This window comes from Agelaius phoeniceus, chromosome 4 (assembly GCF_051311805.1).
Source record: "Agelaius phoeniceus isolate bAgePho1 chromosome 4, bAgePho1.hap1, whole genome shotgun sequence".
NCBI lineage: Eukaryota > Metazoa > Chordata > Aves > Passeriformes > Icteridae > Agelaius > Agelaius phoeniceus.
This window is the reverse complement of record NC_135268.1, coordinates 24,730,358-24,752,061: the sequence shown is the minus strand read 5'-3', so window position 1 is coordinate 24,752,061 and position 21,704 is coordinate 24,730,358. Positions and strand designations below refer to the sequence as shown.

The following is a 21,704-nucleotide window of genomic DNA, read 5'->3' as shown; positions in this document are numbered from 1 at the left end:
AGCAAGTAAGCACTTAATCACACAGTTCTTTAAAGCATAAGAACAGTTGCATTGCACTACAGAGGGAAGTTAAGAAGCATATGATTAAATGCAACTAAATTGGGTGCAAATCACAAAAATATGTAATTTTGAAATGTCTCTAAAGCACACTGAAAACAAATGGGCTTGTGAGACATGAAAAACAGTCTTTTTTTGCCTGAGTTTGTCTTCCATGTATGGAAGATGTAAAGATAAAGGAAGACAATAGCTGTTGCATTTTCAAAGACACAGATGACATCTTACTTCCCAGTGAGGTCAAGTTTTTTAAAACCACCTCAAAAAATATTACATAGAGGTTCAGCATGAAGCTTGATAGTAAGTTAATTTTTGCTATATTATAAACTTTGAACCTTCACACAAGTCTAATAAGCAGCCATGTTCAAATGACAAATTCAGTCTAATTTTAGAGAAAACTCCTATATCTCAGTAACAATCTTCATCATACAAGAGACTGACAACAGCCCCCCTACCTAATAAAATCCTTCCCTACACTTGGGAAAGCAGTAAAAAACAAAAACAAACAAAAACCCAAACAAACAAACAAACAAACCCAACACAAAAAAAAAACAACCCAGAAAACAGAAAAAGAACCAAACAGGAAAAAAAAAACAAAACCAACCAAACAACACCAACAAAAAAAGTGCAGCAATTAGCCTCATCCACTTGACAAGGATGAGCAGTAAATATGAGAAGAAATCTCATCCACCACCTAGACATAACAACAACCATAAGATAAGAAAATAATAAAAAAAGAACTCAAGAACTTTGAAAAGAAAAAGCAGCAATGTTCATTACTAATCTCTTCTAAAAAGAGACCAAAGATACAGTGAGAAAAAAGGCTATTACTCCTTGTCCCCCTTGTGCTGCTTGGAGTGAGGAGAAATAAGCATAGGAAGATTTTTCAAGGCTCATGCTATGCCTTTGAATTATCAGAGGTTCTTGCCAATGCTACCACGAAGAACCACATGCCCAAAGTGGAAGACTGCACTGCAGTGACTGCAGGAGGCTGTGGGACAAAGCTTAAGAGGAAAGAGATCTTATGTTCATCCAGGATTTGATATGCGAGGCCCCATTTCCAGAGGGAGCACCAAGCCAAACATCTTGCAGCTATGTTGGACACACACACAAAAGAAGCTGACTCACATCAATACATATGGTTTGAAGGGCAAGTTATGCCTTTTCATACCTTAACACAACACTTTCATGAACAACAATCATGGATAATGCTCCAAGTTAGTTAAAAACTCAACCGCACTCTCCACAGCTCAGAAATTTAACTCCAATTTTTAAAGAAAAACCCACCGTGTTTCTTTGTTCATGAAGACAATAAAAATAGAAAATGAAAAATAATGGGTCTGCATGCTCATTACTCTGATGGGAAACACTGCTTTGACTTGCATTATTCCTTTATACCCACATATCATACTTCTAAATAATTGCATGCAGAAAAAACAAACAAACAAGCAAACCAAAACAAAAAAAAACCCCACTTTTAAAAATAACTTGCTGCATTTTATAAAATCTGGAAAAAGGCTTTGTCTCCTCACGAGATGTGGACTACAGCCACAGCGTTCATTGTTATCCATTTTACCCCAGAGGAGAACAGCACCCACTGAGAGCTTCATTGGAATGGTCTCCATCTCCCTTCCTGATATGGTGAGCATTGTGAGCCCTGCTTCAGCATGTTCTGAATAAACCCCAGCTTAACCCTCAATCTTTCTTGGACCACAGCTAGAGTGGCTCAGCATCTGGAAGGATTGAGACCTAAGGATATGAAAGAAGAAATTAGTGATTTCTATTTAAATCCTAATACTTATTCTTCCCAGTGAAAATTGAAGTATAACAAGTGATCTCTCAGCACACAGAAAGAGCCTTGATTGTTATTTAATGATCACAACAAATAGTTAGAAAGCATGAAATGAAGCTAATAAATCTTCTGTTGAGCCTGACATTTTCAGCAAACAAAAGTAGTCAAAGTTTTCAAAAATAGTTCAATCCAATTTTCTTCATTTTAGACTAAATTTTCCATGTTCTTCAGTTACAGAGCCACATATTGGCATCACACAAATTAAACTGAAACACCCAGCTACTTAAATGATTTTTTGAAGATTTCTTTTTAGTGCTACCTGTATAAAATAAAATACATTGTATTCTACAAAGTTCAAGTTCATGCATCAGCACTATCCACCACAGCATCTGTTTGCCTTTCAATGATAAATTAGGAAATTAGACAAACAGTATAGAAGTAGGTTTTTTTCCTTTCTTATTGCAGCCTCCTAGGAGGATATAAATATAGTTTGGTTTGTTTAGGTTTTAGCATTTTTAAGCTGCACTCTATTCTAAAGTGCAGGTAAGCTGGGGATGATTTTTAACAACAATGAAATAATTTTAATAATTAATTAAATTATTTAATTTAAAAAAATACTCAGTCATCAAGTCTGCTTTTTCTTTCACCACTGCAAAAGGGAAGGATAAAACAAGCTGAAGTCCCCCAGACTCCAAACCCTGTGATTTCAGACTTAGTAGTCAATACCTATATTATCTGTGACAGCTTGAATGAATCAGTCAGTGAAATGGCTCCATAATTTACATTTACATTTAATCCATAAACTAAGAAACTTCTTAGTTTATGAATTAACTTGTACCACTAAAATACCTGTTCAGAGAGAAGCATATTTCTAGAGGCTTCTTCATGCACCAATGAAAAACACTTTTGACTTCAACTACATAAAAACAATACTGCCATTGCCTAACCCCAGAAGTGCCTCATTTTTGTTGATAATATAAACACACACACATATGTGTGTGCACATGAGAATTACAACACTCCCACACACTACAGCCCCAGTATAAATCAACATAAACTCTCTCCAGAGTTAAAAGCATATGTAAAATACAACAGAAGCAATGCAGTTCTATTTTATTCTTATAAGTGGAACACTCTTTATGTGGAGATACATATATCAAGACTCCACATTAACACTCCATATGACGCCATAGTCAGCTGTAGAGGGGTTTCTGGAGTATTTCTAGAAAGAAAATAGAGCCTCTTATAGGTTCCAACTATTCTCTGCAACCTGTCCAATAAGGAAGAGGTCACAGCCATTTGCTTTGGATTACCTTCCTCCCCCCTTCCCTTCTCTCCTCCGTGTACTGCCCCTCCAACAGAACAAGTTGCATGGATGGCTTCAAGTGTTTGGACACCAGGCTTGTGTTGTGGCGCAAAAGATGCACATCAGACCTGTGGTGCTTGGCCTATGTGATAGTATAAGTAACATGACACTAAAAATAAGCTTTTCCTACCCCCATCTCTGGAAAGTTTTGTATATCAAAGAAATATCTAACCCATGGCCATATGAAATATAAACTGCATCTGAGCCTGCTGAATCAGATCATCTCATCAAATAAGTCAGGTCAATTCCATTTCCATTACATATTTCTACAATTATAAAAGTTCTCTATGCCAATTAATTTGGAAAGACTTCAAGGTAGGTGGTCTAAGCACAGCACCACAAGAAAGCAAAACAAGCTTCACTCAAGAAATTACTCTTTACAATAAATCAATGGTAAACAGAGCTGGTAGCATTTGTGATAGGTGCTAGGAAACTAAAGGTTATTTAACAACTGTGATTTAAATGCTAGTTCCCAATCATAATGCTGCCAATTTTGAATCCTTCAGGCTGAAATTCTTGCTTATCTCAACTTAGTTTTTTTTCTAAATTATAAATTCACCACATCTGTAAAACAAGGAGTGTTTGTGCTGTCCACAAAGCTCATACATAACGTTTTATGCATTTGAATACAATCAAACTCTTCTACTCTCTTTGAGAAGACACTTTAATATCTAGATATTTTAGAAGAGAGACTTGATTGACCCAGGATTTCTGCTACATTTCAAACTTAGCAGAAATGCCTAGCATGGCCAACCTGATAAATCCAAGCCCATATGTCTAAACTGTTGAAGACTACAGCTAGGATTACACAGATCCAGGGAAAAGCAAGTAGATACCTACACAAATAAGGGACAGGAATAAAGGAGAGTGCAGGGGAAGGTCTAAAAAAGGTGAAGGTACAGGAATCTATATTAAAACACATTCCCCTCCAATATCTGTTTGACTTTCCATGCATGCTAAACTCAACCTGTCTGTATGTGCATTCCACTATGACCTTACCACTTTCACAAGACCCCTGACTGACTCTTTGTATTCACTATCATAAATAAGGACAGCACAACAAAGTAAATCTTATCTGCAGGATACCTGCTTTATTTATAAATGGGAAACCACATAGAAACTGCTGGAAGGAGCAACTTAGCAGCAGAGTCCAGTACAAATCAGCAATCAGTTTATGACAGAGCATCCTAAGGTGAAATGGGATACCCAAGACAAATACACATGGTGTGCTTCAAGCCCAGCAGAAGAGAATACAAAACCTGGGGCATGGAAGTTGCAAAGAGCTTCAAACAAACTCACAGAGCACTGTTCCTGTCTTCAGTACAAATTGTCTGATCTGTGAGAGAATTTTCAAGTGCCTTTAAATTTCAAGAGTATTAACTCCTTGGCAAAGTCCTACACTTGAACTTAAATTACATCAAGCACGTGTGTAGTGAAGTTAAAGGGGACCCACAGTTTCTGACCCGACACAGTGTCCTATGCTGCAGAGAACTTGAATTGCATCCTGTGCCCATTGCTCATGAGAGCAGGAGCAGCCCCTCAGGCGGCAAGAACATGCCCACTCTCAGCACAACAAATTTGGTGCAGCAGCTCTGTACAGAAAGAGTGCCCAGCACAGCCACACTGTGCAGTCTTGATTCCTCCCCAGAGCACAGTCATCCATCCTGCTGAATGAGGCAGTGGGGAACAGTACGCAATCTTATAAGCAGGCTGTGTCCTAACACATGCATAAAACAGCAAATTAAGATTGTCTTCCTCTCCCATTTCTTAGTCCATATATTTTCCTTATGCAACATTAGCATTCTTTCATATTCATCTGTTAAAACCTGGAGAACATCAACTTAAATGTTTTGTGCATGAATTCACAGACCCCACAGATTTCAGCTATGACTGGCTCATCACTTTCAATACTTAAAGAAAACAAGTATCAAAGACTGTTCTAGAAGCTACAGTACGAGATATAAAAGCAATGGGAGCTTTTGTATGCAAGAATTGTCCTGCTAGCTAAAAATTCCTTCCTAAGAGTTCTATGCTTACTTACAGCCTAAATTTCATATTAGAATCAAGTATAAACAAAAACTACATTTAAATAGTTAAAATTGCAGCCTAACTATCCTACTTACAAACAGAACTAAATAAATGAGAAGCTATATGACATAACATTCTGCATCCACTTAATTCTTACCACTACACCTGGCTTATCACACGCAGTATACAGTGTGAAAAGGCCATGGACAATGGAAAAATGTAGTAGAGATCAAAACTCTATTTGGTCTTAAGACTGGCAGAAATTGCTATGAAAATCAAATGTACAACATAGAATATGGAAAAAAACCCAAACAAACAAAGCTTAAAATTAGCAACAAACTAAATTACCTAATCAACACTTAGAGAAGAAAAAAAAAAATCAATAAAGTATAAGATAGGTCAGTGCTCAAGGCAGGGCAACAAAAAGAAGAGTGCTCTGATGCACTATGGAAACAGAAAGGCTTCTTACACATTTCTACTATTATTTTTCCTAGTGCAGCATGAAAAATATATTTTGTATTCTTTACGTACAAGCTACGGAGATCTCACTCATTATTTCTGTCCATATGAATAACAACAAACCCTGGGAAGAAATGCTTTTTTTCAGCTTGATGTTGTAAAATTTCGTGTGAAGTATAGGCTAAATAAATTTCTGTACATTAGGTTTCTGAAAGCTTTCAAAGCATCCACAACTCTATATAACAGCAGAACTGAGAAACAGAAAACCAAAACACCTGATTTAGGTGTTCTGTGAAAACTCTGAAAAGACAAACTTTAGAGTTTGATTCCATTGAAGAGTAAATACTACTGAACTGTTATAACAGTAAAAAAAGAAAAAAAGAGTGAAAATCCTTGCCAGAGGGATTGTGTAAATCAAAGCCATGCTTTTCATAAAAGCACCAATCCTAACCCACTGTGCCTCTTGTTACATGACTACCTACACAACAGACTGCAGACTTTTAACTCCCTGCCTAAACTGAGGTTACAAAGAATGAAAAGTTGCCTGATCTAGGTTGACACCCACATTCCAGAGAAGCCACTTCAAGATACACATCTAAGCTTAAACAAAAGATAAGGATAATAGCACTTAACTCTAAAATATGGAGCAGGAGGAAAGAGAGAAGCTCTCATTATCCTAAAATTAAGCCCTATGAAACAAGCACCCAGAGCTGAAGTTACAATAGGAAGAAATCTAAGCACATTAAGGCATGGAAACGGACTTTAGGCAGCAGTACATGCACATCAGCTCACACAAATCCTTGCACAAGTCCCTCAATAAGAGATTAAAGAAATTACACATTGATGGAGTCAGAACCAAAACCACTTCAGACACTTAAAAGCCGGAATAACTTGTTTCCTTTAGGATAAAATACACTGCGACTTGTGTTAAATAACCTACCACACTGAAGGAAATATTTAAATTATTTAATTACCAGAGAAAAAACAGTAGAAGCTAGAAGGACCTAAAAGAAACCTAGGGAATGAGCAACAAAATGGAGAACTGACAAAGCAATAAACACTGCATGCATAATATAAATCACCTAGAATTATACTTGAATATAAACCACAAATTTCAGAACTCAGAATTGCTTTAGAGGCTCCCATAAACCATTTAGCTCTTCTGCAATCAGAGAGGTAATAAAAAACAAACTTAGCCTGAATAAAACCTGGAATAACAAAATGCCACAAAAGCTATTAAATCATCCCTGCAGAAGTCAATGGGATGCTGTACCAGAGCACAGTGCTCAAATCAAGATACACTATCTTGAAATAATAATGCAGTGCTGGAAAGTTGGAGGAGAATCAGCGATTCCAGCAGTACCACCACAGCCCAACTTCCTTTTCCCTGAGGTGAAACTTCCTATGTCCACATTCTAAAGATCAAGAACTGCTCTCCTCGAAGAAGAAATACAGCAGAAGTGCACAGCAAGTATGACACAACGTCTAGAACAAAGAGAGGACTGTTTCTTCCACATTCCTCTCAATGAGAAAAAAAGGAAACAGTTTTTTTTCAGTTTTAGAATTGAAATGTTACCATGCCAGAACTGAGAGAAGATGGCATTTAACTCCTGGCTTGCTAAGCAACCTGTGCACTTTCTTCAAAGAGGAAAGGGGGAACTAGACCATACACTAAATGAGATTTTTAAAACTATACATTTACAAATACATCAAGATAGTTATCATTATAATATTCTCTAAAAAACATAAAACAAGATTTAAAATCTACAGAACTAGAGTTTCTAGATGAGGCCACCAAAATGGTAGACTTTATGTTCCAGGTCTGTGCCACAAGTACCTTTTTTCCATATCTTTCCAAAGACTGGAAGAGCAATGGCCCCAGCATTCCCAAAGGAAAACTGATATTGCTCATAATGCTCCAGGAAGTAAATGTAACAAACCACCATGGACTCCAAATGTAAAATCATCATATGGCATTCACAGCAGTGAACTAGAGCATATGGTTTATTTCCTCCTCTTAGGTCATGGTGAAAAGGAAGAGTAAACCTGCCTGAATGCTAAACAAGTAACAATCACAAAAGCATACATTCAAAGCTCACACAAGTTCTGGAAGAAGCTCTTCAGACTTCTTGCTTCAAGATGTGTATCAACAGCTTATATGAAATAAGGTGAATGTTTTCTGCAGGTCCATAATACTCCTCAACTGAGGGATTTCTTGCTCTTTTCTGTAGGGCAGCAGATCCAGTGTTACTGTCAGAGAGGAGAATGGCTGGACAAGTGGGTAGCCCAAACCATTCTAGCATCACCTGCCCTCCTTACCATGAAATCACTTTTTCTTTTGTACTGATGTTTATTACACAGTTTTGTAAAGACAGAAGCTAAACCTTGTCCAAATGATCTGATTTAATACACACTATGTAAGAATTAGATCAATTAAAGATAAGCTGGAGGAGGTTAGCATCTCCCAAAATGAAGTGCTACTGTCTCTCCAGAAGGCCTTCAATATCCTAAGAGCACCTAGAAGGAAGTAACACCAACCCAAAAGGAAATGGTTCAGGATTTCAGACAGTCAAGCTATAAAGGTGCCACAGGAAAAACAAAATTAACAATCTAAAATTTCTTCTCTTACTGCTATTTTTAAAATGGGTAAGTTGTACTTAAAATCCATTTTCCATTCTCTGAACTTCAGTAAACTTATTGTAATGAAATATCAGATTTTTCTCTTCCTTGCAGGCAAATTATGTGTAAATAGCAGTTCACTTCAAAAAGAATTGTGCACATATATTTCAACACATGAACTATGCTTCCTGCTTAAATTAAAAAGTTGACATAACAAATAGATGAAAACATGAATCCTCATTAACACCTCTAGTAACCTTAGCCCAGCTATACTTTCACTCATCAAGCTGTCCTTCACCTCCAAAAAACTCAAGTGAGAAATGTTCAATAGGACCTAAAGCACTTTGCTTGTAAAAGACATTATTTCCATAGTAAGCAGGCAGATCAGAGTCTTGTTTAACTTTGAAAATTCATTCTATTAACAAATAAGACATTATTTCATACCTAAGAAATCTTCCTTTAATCTAGAGATGCAGCAGTTTTCAGACTTTTTCCATTTTGATCTTTCTCAAGGGAGTAATCCTTGAAACCAACAAAAACCAACCCCACAAAACACTGGCAGGAAGCAGATAAAAATATATTATCCAACAAAAATGCCTTCAGCTCCTGCTCAGCTCCTTTGGAAACTGCTCAAGTACAAAGAACAACTATTCACATAAAGAAAGCATTTCTGAATAGCAGATAATATGAGGGATAAGTGGCAAGAAAGCATCACTGTGTAGAAAAAAAAAACCAAACAAAAATATCATTCACATAATTAACAATAGTGTTGGCTTGTCATATACTGTACAGGGAAGATATAAAAGGATGCTAATCTTTAAAGAGGCAATAATCAGGGTAAGAAAAAAATGAAGACTAATATGAGAGCAGTGCAAAAGCTCCCAAAGGCCCTGTTTTGGATGGGAGTGTCACACTGCTATGTATGCCAACAAAGATGAGTTCCCATCTCAGAAACCACAAAGACAATTAAACTAAAAAAAAATAAACTAGGATATTAATCTGGTGTATTTAACAGTTCTTAGATATTATATGTTTTTAGAGCCTGTAGTACCACTTCAGCCTAGAGAAAAAGAGGATTACAATCCTTTCCCTGACAACATGATTCAGGAACAGTATGGGATGCTAACTAAGAAGAAACAAAATATTCACCCTCTCAAACATGAAGTTCTTGGTTCACACAAATGCTGCCTATTTTGCAAAAGGAGGAAAAGAGGCTACTTTCTAGGTAGAAAAAGCAGATTCCTCAATTATGTAACTTCTTTTGAAGAAGAAGATGGTACTGGGTCTTTAATTTCTATATCATTCCCTTTATTCTACAAAGAAGTTTCCAAAGTCCATTTCCATCAAAATATTAGACTTTCATCTGCATTATGTATCCTTATGAAACACGTATTTTAAGAGGGTGTTGCAGGAAAATGGCTGGAAGTCGTGCCAGAAACTACTGCATTACATGTCCTTTCTGCTATCTAGGTGAAAAGGAGAGTATACATTATTCTAGTCTGGAAGACAGAAAAGAACAAGTCATTGTGGATTGAGCATTTGCTGCCAGAACAGCAGAAATGCTTTTTATGCAGCAGGAATTTCCCTTTTAAAACACATACAGAATTCTTTGCCAAAATGAAAAGGTTTAATAAATTACCAACCAGTTTTCTGTTTACTTTTGCTGTGTTGGAGGTCAAAGGGACACTGTAATCACACTTCATTCACCAAGCAATTAAAACAGATGCATGAACCTATGCAAACACTTGGTTAAAAAAGCTTTAAGAGCCCATGTTCTTCAACAACCAATACAGCAGCAATGTGGAAAAGTCTATTATGGTCATATGATCTATCATGATTCCCATGAGGAAAGGCTGAGAGAACTGCAACAGTTCACCCTGGAGAAGAGAAGGTTTTGGGGTGACTTAATTGTGCACCTCTAGTACCTGAAGGGAGCCTACAAGAAAGATGGTGAGAGACTTCTTACAAGAGAGTGTAAGCATAGGACAAGGGGAAATAGATTCAAACTGAAAGATGGTAGGTTTAAGTTGGATGTTAAGAAGAAATTCTTTACTGTGAAACTGGAACGGGCTGCCCAGAGAAGTTGTGGATGCCCCATCCCTGGAAGTGTTTAAGGCCAGGTTGGATGGAGCTCTGGGCAACCTGACTTAATTAAAGGTGCCTCCTGTCCACAGGAGGGGGGTTGGAACTAGATGGTCTTTAAGGTCCCTTCCAACCCAGGACATTCTACGATAAACACAGATAGAAAAAGGAATCAAAAATAACAATGAGAGCAGCCTTGACATACACATGCCACTAAAAGATGCAAATACAGTAACAAATTATGGACTGTGCTCCATTTTCAAAAACTCTAAATATGAGCATTCCTACAACCCCACCATTCAATACTAAATACTGAAAATCAAGTTAATATATCCTCCTCATCCTTAATCCAGTAATACCTTTAAGTTCTGATGCACCTAATTGCAAAGCATTGCTGTAGCTAAAGATTATCCCCAGTCAGATAGATCCTAAGAAATCCCTTAAGCCTCCTTCTTCCAGAGGGATGAAGCAAGACCTGAAGGTAACAACATATGGAAAACTCATGAGAAATAGCAACCTAACAGAGATAGTATAAAACAGGGCAACACCCAGAAAAATAGAGCTCTTAATAGCTAGCCTCTATTTGAATGACATCTCCAGTGTTAGTTTTTTCAGTTATTGTGCATCACATGGCAGCTACAGCCCTGTCTGCACAGCCTGGAACTCAGGTACACAGCACAGAGCCCTGTGTAGCCAAGAGCCACCTTGAGGACAAAGCTGATAAAACAAAAGCTGATTTTCTTGCTGGGAAGAACAAACACATACAAAAATGATGCTTTCTTAAGAACAACTAAACAAACAACTAAACATGTTTATAGCATCACGTGTGCCTCCACGCACAACCTGGTAACATTCACTGGCTGCAGACCGCTTCAGTCATTGATGTTGTGTGTGAGGCACTGGGGGGGAGCCCAGAGACAGGGGTTGGCTTCATTTCACAGGATGTTCTCAGAGGGCTGCTTCGAATTCATCTCCACTCGTCTGCTAGGACACATTGCCCTCTCCTCTGCCTAAAGCACAAGGTGATCCAGTGCCCAGAGAAATCAGTGGAGCAGACATGAGGTCACAGAATTTCCTAATCTTCTACTATCCTCTGAAGATGCATAGCCTGAAGAGCAGCTTGGGGGTTGTAACCTCCACATTGTAGGTATGTCAACTTCCCCACAAGTAAATGGCTTATATCCTTTAACACTTCTGAGGTACACTGACTCTCTGTTGCCCTCTCTATCTTCAGCATCTGCACAACTGTACCCATTAACAGCCAAAAGTCAGATTAACCTGCTTAGCACAGCTAACATTAGTGTTAACACTGTAGGAACGTGTTTAAATTTGACACAGAGTAATTAAAGTAAATCATATGTATTTAAAGTACACTGTTCCAAAGGCACTCTCAAATCACTGCAGCGCTGTAGATAATTATGTATAGCACTCAGCGCACTGAAGAAAGACGATGAGGAAACGTTCTTGACAAAGTGAAGGGAGCTGGTGTGCTCTGAACATAATCTGAAGAAAGAATATGGGTGTTTCATAGCACATAACCCATATATTAAGCTGTCAATAAAAAGAGAGAGAGAATAGAGGAAATAAAGGCAAAAGAAAAACAGCTATTCCTTCAAATGAACCTCAGCTGCTGAATTCCTTTCTATAAATCTAATTGTATATATTTTAAAATCCAGTGTTACTTTGTTTTATGCATTATTTCCTAGATGACAAAATCAGCACAGAGGACCATGTATTTCTTGATACCAATTTGACAGGCAACTATATTATGCTTTTCATGCTCACTGGTATGCCGCAACAGTTAATTTATTAAAAAATCAAAGCTCTGTAAAAACAAAGTTATATCTGTAGGATATTTTCATGAGACATTGTTTTGCAGCTAACAGCCCCTAAAGAAGGAAAAAACTGGTAGATGAAAAAGGGTTCAACCCAAAGTGACTAACAAGGAAGAGGAAGGAAAGCACAGCACGGAATCTGCAGCAAAATCTAACGTAAGTATTGATCTCTGCAATCAGTAGCAGGTTGTCTTTCAGATCACAGGTACTTTTATAGTTACACAAATGTCCTTGCTTGCCTAACAGTGAAGGTCTTAAAACAACTGACCTGATTTTTTTCCTTTTTTTTTTTTCAGGGGCTAGGGCATCCTGTTCAATCTGTCTATTGGGTATCAATTAAAAAGAAAAAATCCAGAGAAATAGAGTAAATAACAGATGATATGGTAACAGAAAATTACAGCATTAGCATAAGTAGAATAAGCAAACCTAGAGCAGCACAGCAGATTAACAACAATTACATCAACATAAAATCTGGTAAAAGACAGTTTTTTAAATGCTCTTACACAACAGAAAATCTGGAAAGGCAGAACGCTCTTCTGATGCTGAACTTACACATACAAAATAAACTCAGGTTACAGTGCTGAGAGATGGATGCATCTTACCCGTGAGTACAGCTTTAGCTGAAGGGTCTGCCAGATCCAGTGCAGATTTGCCATCGGTGTTCCGAATGTTTGGATCAGCTCCGTGCTGCAGCAGCACTGTGCAGGGAAAGCAGAAACAGTATCTTACCTCAGGTATACACAGGTTATTTACTGTCAAGTGTCTCCTCGGCATGATGAAGGCATAAACAAACATTGCACAATTTATTTTTCCTTCTGTTTTTTTCTCCCTCTCTCTCCCTTTTTTTTTTCTTTTTCTTTTTTTTTTTGTTAAGCACTGCAGCAAAGGATCTTCTCTGGGCTAAGGCTAAGTTGGCAAGTTAAGATATGGTAAGACCACATGACTTTGCATGATAAACATGAACCCCGACTCTCTTGCAATAGTCGGGTTTGGGTTCCTCCTGACAGCTAGCTGGTATGCTGTGCATTCACTGACTCACACTGGGAACTCTGCTGTGGAACCTGCTTCTGCCTTTACTACCACTGCTGCTGCTTGTTACCACTCCTGTTCCTTTTCCAGCTGAATATTCCAAGTTACCCCGCCTCTATAAGTCAGCAATACTCACAGCCTTTCAGGGGCTCATCACTTGCATAGGAAATGTTAACCATGGCATATCAGCTCACCTTCAAGAAGTGGAACAAATAGGGTAAGATTTGTAACCTGCTACCCTGCAGACTGGATGCTCAGAGGCTGTGTTACTCACTGGTATTTTTTTTCCCCTGCTAAGCCTATAAATACATGAAAGTTCAAGTACATAAAACCACTTAGAATACAATATACAACCATAAGCCTAGGAAGGCATTGATACAGTAAACTATCAACTAGAAAAGTTCATTAAAAAATCCCAGTATTTCACCTGTGAACCCATTATGTTGTCAGAAACAACGTAATGCAATACAGATCACGACCAAGACATTTTGTACAGAACTGGAAAACAAAGCCCACGGCAACATTAGAAACCTGACAGAAAGGCCCCAGATGTCATGCAAAATAAGCACAACACATTACAAATTCAGAGCAACACACTTATTTTGTACAGGTGAATAACAGGACAGTATACAGAAACTCAGGTCACAGAGATGAGTAATAAAAAACAGCTGACATTTATGGTTAACAACATTTGTTGTGATACAGCTGGACTGAAGAAGTCAAGATAAAGAAATAGTTGCAAGCAGTTTTTGTAACTAAGGGTATAAAAATACTTCACACACAGAATTCTCCAGAAAAAACATAATCTAATTCATAACAAAACTAATTACTGATCCTGCATATAGATATAGACACACACACATATATATATTTTAAAAAAACTTTAACCAGGAAACACTTTTCAGAAAACCTTTTTTCTAAATTAAAAATTTAACTGGTACCATTGTTTTTATTCAAACCTCTTTTCTTATACATTTCTGACTTCAAAATCTTTAAACATTGCCAAACTTCATATATTTTAACTTACAGGGTGCAATGCTACATGCTTGTCCCCAAGCTGAATTTTTGCAGAAGTCTGGTGCTTCAGTGAAGTAAATTGACTTATCTTACACTTTGATGAGAAGGCACAATTGCCTGATATTTTTGAAAGAAGATTGAAGTAGGAAGCCTATGAAAAAACCTCAGCTTTTTTTGTTTGGTGGTGGGGTTTTCTTCCCCTGTGTCAAGACAAAAACACCAAAACGGGGGTGGGGGGAGAAGAACAACCAGCTAGCACGTGCTCACTGAATCTTGTTAGGATCTAGCACCTACGTTTCTGAAGACACCATCTGTGCCATACGTGCTACCACCCACTGAGAGATCTTACTCACGGACAGGTTTGAGACTGAGCCAGCCTCTCAAGCCACTCAGGCATGTTCCAGTAGGAACAGGCACACAAGACCTTTTGCAGATTTTTTTTAAACAAAACAGGCAGTATAGGAACTGAGTATGGAGAGACAGATTATCTATGTCCCATCTCTCTTCCCCTGGACGCTGTTAGTGACTCCATGTACCTGGGAAGAGAGAAGCCATTTGTCCCAAGAGGCACCAGTGAAGGAGTAGTAGCCTGAAAGACATTACCAGCAACTAATTGTCTATTAAGAGAAAACAGGCAGTACAAAATACTGAAACACAGTTCTGACCAGACCAGAAGGCAACAAAGGATTCACATGGCAAAAAGCCTCAGACAAAGAGTTAGGGAAAAAAACTGAAAAACAAGATAAGGCAGGGGTAAAGATAATAGCCCAGAAAAAAAGTCCATGAAGAAAGACCAAGACAGAGAAATGACTGGGATCTGACCCAGTCAGAGGTTTGGACTAGCACGTGATGCCAAGATGAGGCAGGTTAGGGCAAGAAAGGTGACTTTCAAAAATGCCAAATAACAGATGTAGAACTCTCAAAGGCATCTGCAACTGCCTGAGCTCCGTGCTAAAACAGAAGTACATTTTCAAGTCTCTTGATTCTTCCATCTTATGCAAACCAATCAAGAGTGCTTCCCTGCTACTTCTGCTGGCACACACAGATGACAACACACACAGTACTGCTTCCAGCTCCTCTCCTGGTAAAATGACAAAGGATTGTGCACTATATGTAACCTGTTCAGTCATACTAATGAACCATGAAGGATTTGGCCATGGCTTACAACATAAAACTTCTGTGTCCAGTTTTAGGCCTTTTAAAACCGAGGCAAATACATAAAAAATTTACTAACAAGGCTTTAGCTGTTTGTCTGCAAAACCTGGAATTATTGACTGCCTGTGGAACACACATTTAAAGTGGCCAAATGAGGTTCAGAAAAGTAACTTATCAGAACTCAATTGCTGTAACCATGAGACTCATCCTACTTGTCTCTGCAATCATTCATCCCACTCATCTTCCAGCTTCTCCAACACCACAGGTATGGTCCTGGAGATACTGCCCTTACTCAGTCCTAGAAACACATCTACACCATGAAATTAAGGCAATGGCATCTTGGAAAAAGAAACAAATTATAAAAATAAAGACTGCATTAGAATGCATATGAACAAAGGAAGCAAATGGGTCACAAAGGCCATCTTATTATTGTATTCCCTATATTGACTTTTTTTATTCTAACATCTCTATATCTTTTAAGTACAAAATTTCGCAAAAAGATATCCCAGTGAGCAATGTTGTCATCAACAGGAATTTAGAAGAGAAATGCAGCATTTGATGTTTAGGCTATCAGTATAACACAGCTGTACTTCAATACCTGGTGAACCCCAGGTGGCTTCTAATTGAATGTTCTCCTGAATATTCAAAACCTTCAACACTTTAGCCCAAGACAAAGTCTCTTCTAACAACAGGGCATTTGAGATCTAGACACAGTGTGTCTCTCTAGATTTCCTTTTCAATACGCCAGGGATGTGTAAAAATTGCAAGATAGATCTCCTCTGTGGAGAAAAAACTTTCCCTCTATAAAGAAACACAACAGAGCAAGATAATTGTTCTAGATAATTGTAGCTATTTTGGATTTCAAACACTGCACACTGGTTTTAGAGGATGGTTTCTGAGTAGCCAAAAAGGGGATGTGGAAATAAGTTTCTATCAAGAAACTTCTGTTCCAGTTCTGGAAGGAACAGAATTGTTCCTTGTATTGTAAGGATGTTGTGCATAAAAAGTAACTCCTGAAACTTTGTTAATTAGCATACTTGGATATGCTGGTTTATTTCCTCTGGACAACGGGGACATTAGGGTGTATTATTTGTCTGTATTGGAGGCAGTGCCCTTAATAATCTAGCAACACCATTAACAGACTAGCCCTGCCTTTTCTAGAGACCATATTGTACAAACAGTATAAAGAAAGTCTTCTTCTTACTGAATGTTCATATTGCATATAGATATCAAAACCCTGTAACATTGTCTATAGTACAAACATAGACTGGTCTGGAGTTATATTTTTTACCCTCACTGCAACTGCTAAAATACTTCAGGTTCTGATTTTCACACACTATCTGAAATACCTTATTTAATTACAATGATATTATATCAGATCAGTACTAGAGACAAGAAAGGCCATAAGTATTACTATATTTTTTTTAAGCTGCTGTATTGCATAGAGCATATACTACAACCACTAATTATTTCACATTACTGTCAAGTAACTACAGCAGGATGACTCCTAAAATAAGACACTTGGCCCACAGCCTCCTGGCATAGGTATATTGAACTGTGAAATTAACCAACACAACCTCATTCAGCTGTCAAGAGCAAACATTTTTACTTTTGTTCCTTTCAACCTTCACATTTTCACCAACAAGGTATGGCAAAAACTTCCCCAGTATCTATCAACAACTGTGCTTTTTCTGGGGTGGGGGGAAGGAAGTTTGTCTACACAGAAACCATCACCCAAGTACTTAGTCCTTCCTGCTTCTTAGTCCCACAGTTGAAAGTGCACCAAATGAAAACACTTTTGATTGAAAGACATAAATACAACGGAAATAGAATAAGGATAAAAATATATTTGTTTGTTCATATTAGCACAAAGATCAGTATAGTTCAGATGTGACTTCTCTAGGCCCAAAATCTACAGCTTCCTGACTATCCCTACAAGGATGCTGATGGAAAAGTTCACATTTGGTTTTAAATCAGATGCATGCAAATACAAAAAAAAAAAGGGCACAACCAAATTTTTGACTGTTGAGTGAAAAATGCAAGAACAACAGGAAGACCTCCCAGAAGTATCTGTACTGCAAGCTACCCACTGCTTTTAATTATATTTCAAGAGTTGCTCACAGCTGTACTATTGCCTACTCTCTCCCCACCAGTTTTTTTTATCACTGTCCCACTGTCTTGTGCTTGGCATCCTTTCCAGTTACTCCAGCTTTACTATATATCCTTTCTTCTTTTTAAATTCAACTTCTGAAGGCCATCTCCAAAGGTTTTTTCCTAATTATGTTACTTGAGCTTTATCTACTTACCCCTGAAGAATCAAGGTACAGAGGATACAGTCTAAAAAAAGGCCTCTTTTTGATTTACAACACAGGCACTATCTTCCATTTCTCTAAGTGGCACCTCTAGAGCTGGTCAGTCTCTCACTAACTTCAGGTCCCAGGAACACACACACCTCTCAGTCTAGGCCTTGTGTATGATGTTTCCAAGCTAACAAGAAACATAACATGCTTATTTACCTCCATATTGTGAAAACATCTAGACAACACACTGGAATCCAAAGTATAAACTTTTCTCAGCCAATGCTAAATGCATCTTCTCCCCTAACTACCAGTACATGTAAATCAAACTACCAGTGCATGTCAGTCAAACCAGTTTTGAAATTTTAAAGCTTTTCTCATGTTACAAGAACACCAGTTTCTTGCCTAGATATTATACTATATAAGGTGATTTAGAGCCAATAATTCAATTTTGGCAAGTTACCAGATACATAAGCTTTTTTGCTAATGACCATATATAACAAAAGTTGTAGCACCCTACTCTTAGCTTTATAAAATTGAATACATAAGATATGGGTAATAACATCAACCACCACAGTATCACAGATTAACTTCTACCTCTGTGAGCAAACCCAATCTTGTCTGTGTCATAGAGAAACAAGCTGTAGTACCCATCAGCCATTGGAACTGCAAGGAAAAACCATGAGAGACAGTATCACTACAGAGGCTGCACAGAGCTGTAGGGATTTAAGTATTGCTGCTGGACCTGATGACACCCACAGCTTCAAACACCACTGTCAGCTCAGTCAAGAGGAGTTAGAAAAAAAGGAGAGACAGGTCCTATGCTCTTGACGGCCCTCTGTAGTGAATGCCATCAAAGTTGAATGAAGAGAGGATTAAGAAGCAGAAAGGCTAAGCACACTAAAGTACATAGTACAGAGTCAGGACAGGATAGAGGCAATAACCAGACACATCTGGAAACACTGCAGGTAGATTCATTGGCAAGAACACATGATAACCTGGTGGCAGATCAGGGACAGGAGTGTCCAGAAGGCTTTTGAACATCTCCAGAGAAGGAGACTTTCACAACCTGTCTGGACAACTGTTTCACCTAGACCACAGTGGCAGAATTGCAACACCTAGCCCTGTGCTGCCCACCCTGCTTTGGGGAGCTGCAGCTGCAAACATTTGGGCAGGCAACAAGGCAGATTAGAGAAGCAATCACTTGCCCAATCCTCATGCAACAACATGACATGCTCTGGTTGGCACAAACAAGGACAGCACAGGGACACACGCTGGTGATGGGAGTTGAAAGGAGTAACTTTGTGGTTTCTAGTTTAGAGTATATCTAACGTTACCAGCCAAAGTCCTGCTGGGTCAGTGTGAGCTGCTTAGTGCTTCCCATCATTTTGCCTTCTCTACTTCCCTTGTTCAGGGCATTCCAGTTTCCCATTATCCCAGACATGGGTTTGTCCCCAATGAACCAGCATGGGGCCAGACAGAGCAAGAGACAAATACACCGACTACAGCAGTATGAAGCAGAAGCTTACAAAAGCAATGTTAGGCTCCATTATGTTGAAACAAAAATTTTGAAGGGAATTAGGTGGTGTTCCCCAATAGCCTAGACAGAAACAAGAGTTCTGACAGCAGGAGGGAGCAGCAGACAAGTAGCCAAGAAAAAGTGATAAAGTTCTGAGCAACAGAGAAAAGTCAGGGACTGCTGATATATTAGGAACTAGGGGGGAAACACCTGTGAAAATGCCTCAAAGGAATTATGGCATGGTCCTCTAAGAAGGTGGTAAGGTCAGAGACACAGCTGAAGCCTCTCCATACCAATGTACACAGCACAGGCAGCAAACAGGAGGAGCTGGAAGCCACTTCACAGCTAGAAAGTTACAATCTAACCACTATCACTGAACCATCGTGCAAAGGACCACACAACTGGAATGCTGCAATAGACAACTGGAAAATTTTCAGAAGTCACAGGCAAGAAGAAAAAACAAGCAGGTGGCTGCCCTCCAAGAAAACAACAACAAAAAAAGCATTGACTCTAGAGAGCTGCCTTAGAAAAACAGCAATGAAAAAGCTGATAGCTTATGGGTAAAAATTATGGGCTAAGCCAACAAAGGAAACCTCATGGCTGGTGTTTATTACAGTCTACCTCATCAAGGGAAGCTTGTTGATAATGAGTTCTTCCTTCAGCTACAGGAGGTGTCATGTTTGCAGGCTCTGACCCTGACTCCAATCACCCTGACATCTGCTGGAAAAGCAGCACAGTAAACTGCAAGCAGTCCAGGAGACCCTTGCAGACCCACTGAAGAACCGAGTAAGGACTCCCAAGTTTTCAGAGCACACTTTCAGTTGCTGAATGAATTCATGGATGGGATCCCCCAGGAGCTGCCCTCAGGGACAAAGGAGCTGAACAGAACTGGCAGCCTTTTAAGGACATTTTTCATAGAGCCCAGGAGCTCTCAATTACCACGTGTAAGAAAACAGGCAAGGGAAGCAGGAGATAACCATGACTAACTAAGGACCTCCTGATCAAACTAAAGTGTAAGAAGGAAATGCACAGTTCTACAGAAACACTGGCTAGAAAAAGGAAGATTAAAGTAAACATTCCCCCTTGACAAATAAGACATGAGAACTAGCAAAAACCAATATGGAGAAGGCTGAGCTATTCAACAGTTTTTCACTTCAGCTTTCAATATCAATCTCTCTTCCCACATCTCTCAGTTCCCTGAACCTCAAGGCTGCAACTGTAGACTGCAGTTCCCTCCACTCTAAGTGAAGCTCAGGTTGAAGACCTCTTGAGATACCTGAACATACATTAGTCCATAGGATCCACTGAGATGCATCCCAGGGTTCTGAAGGGATAGGCTGATGTTGAAAATGGCCAAGCAATTCTCAATCATATCTGAGAAGTCTTAGCAGTAAGGTAAATCCCCAGACTGGAAAAACAACAGGCTCATTTTGAAAAAAGGTAAAAAGGAAGACCCTGGGAACTACTAATCAAGCAGCCTCACTCCACATCCAGTAAAATCATGGAAAATTCTCCTGGAAGACACATCAAAACATGTGGAAGACAGGGAGCTGCTTAGAGACAGAAAGAGCAGATCATGCCTGACTCATTTGGTAGCCTCCCACAATGAAATGATTCCATCAGTTGACAGAGGAAAAGCTACAGATGTCATCCACCTGAACCTCTTGCAAAGCTGGAACATCCAGAGAAGTTGTGGATACCCATTACTGGAGGTGTTCAAGGTCAAGCTGCCCAGGGCTTTGAGCAACCTCATCTGGTGAACACTACCCCTGCCCGTGGCAGGGAATATGGCCTACATGATCTTTAAAGGTCCCTTATAACCCAAACCATTCTATGATTGTAATCCTGCAGGCCAGTTCCTGGAGATCCACAGTTTTAAAATTTATACAGATAGATGGTGATAAATGGTCATTTTCAAGTAAAAGAAAGCAACCTCTATTTAAAAATGCTACTTGGACCAAATGTGATGCGATCTGGATAAATACAGCACCAGCTTGCATGTTTCTGTTACCTTGTCATTAGATAAACAATTGCAGCAACTGCTGGGGGCATCAGTATGTGGGAGGAGACAACTCACACAGACAGCTCAGAATATGGCTCTCCTAGCAGAGGCATTTCTTGCTTTACAGCTAAAATGTCCATTTTGGTCCAGCAGGGTCAGAGGACAACCATATCAAGTGTCTCCCTTTATTGACACAGATCTGATCTTTGAAAGGCAGCTTCTCATAACTCTGTATGCTGTGGAAACTGCACTAGTTCCTACAGTAACAAGATGTAATACCAAATTGAGCAGAGGCCCAGTAAAAGATTAAGTGGAAACAACACTTGGAGATCAGAAATCAGGTTCCTTCAGCTTATTTTGGCAATTCAGAAAAAGAGGCTTCAAGGCAGCAGTAAGAAAAAGAAGCATTGTGAACAAGGTCTCCCAGTACCACTTTTTTGCTTGTTTTGA

At 38.8% G+C, this 21,704-nt stretch overlaps 1 protein-coding gene across 2 annotated transcripts in view; it reads right to left on the bottom strand.

The window, feature by feature from the left end:
• The window catches only part of TNKS (tankyrase), a 128,929-nt gene that overhangs the window by 86,713 nt on the left and 20,512 nt on the right, over positions 1-21,704 (bottom strand). For both annotated transcript variants that reach the window (XM_054633911.2, XM_054633912.2), the window contains exon 3: positions 12,838-12,933. In XM_054633911.2, the coding sequence (XP_054489886.1) occupies positions 12,838-12,933 (96 nt within the window). The remainder of the gene's footprint in view (positions 1-12,837; positions 12,934-21,704) is intronic.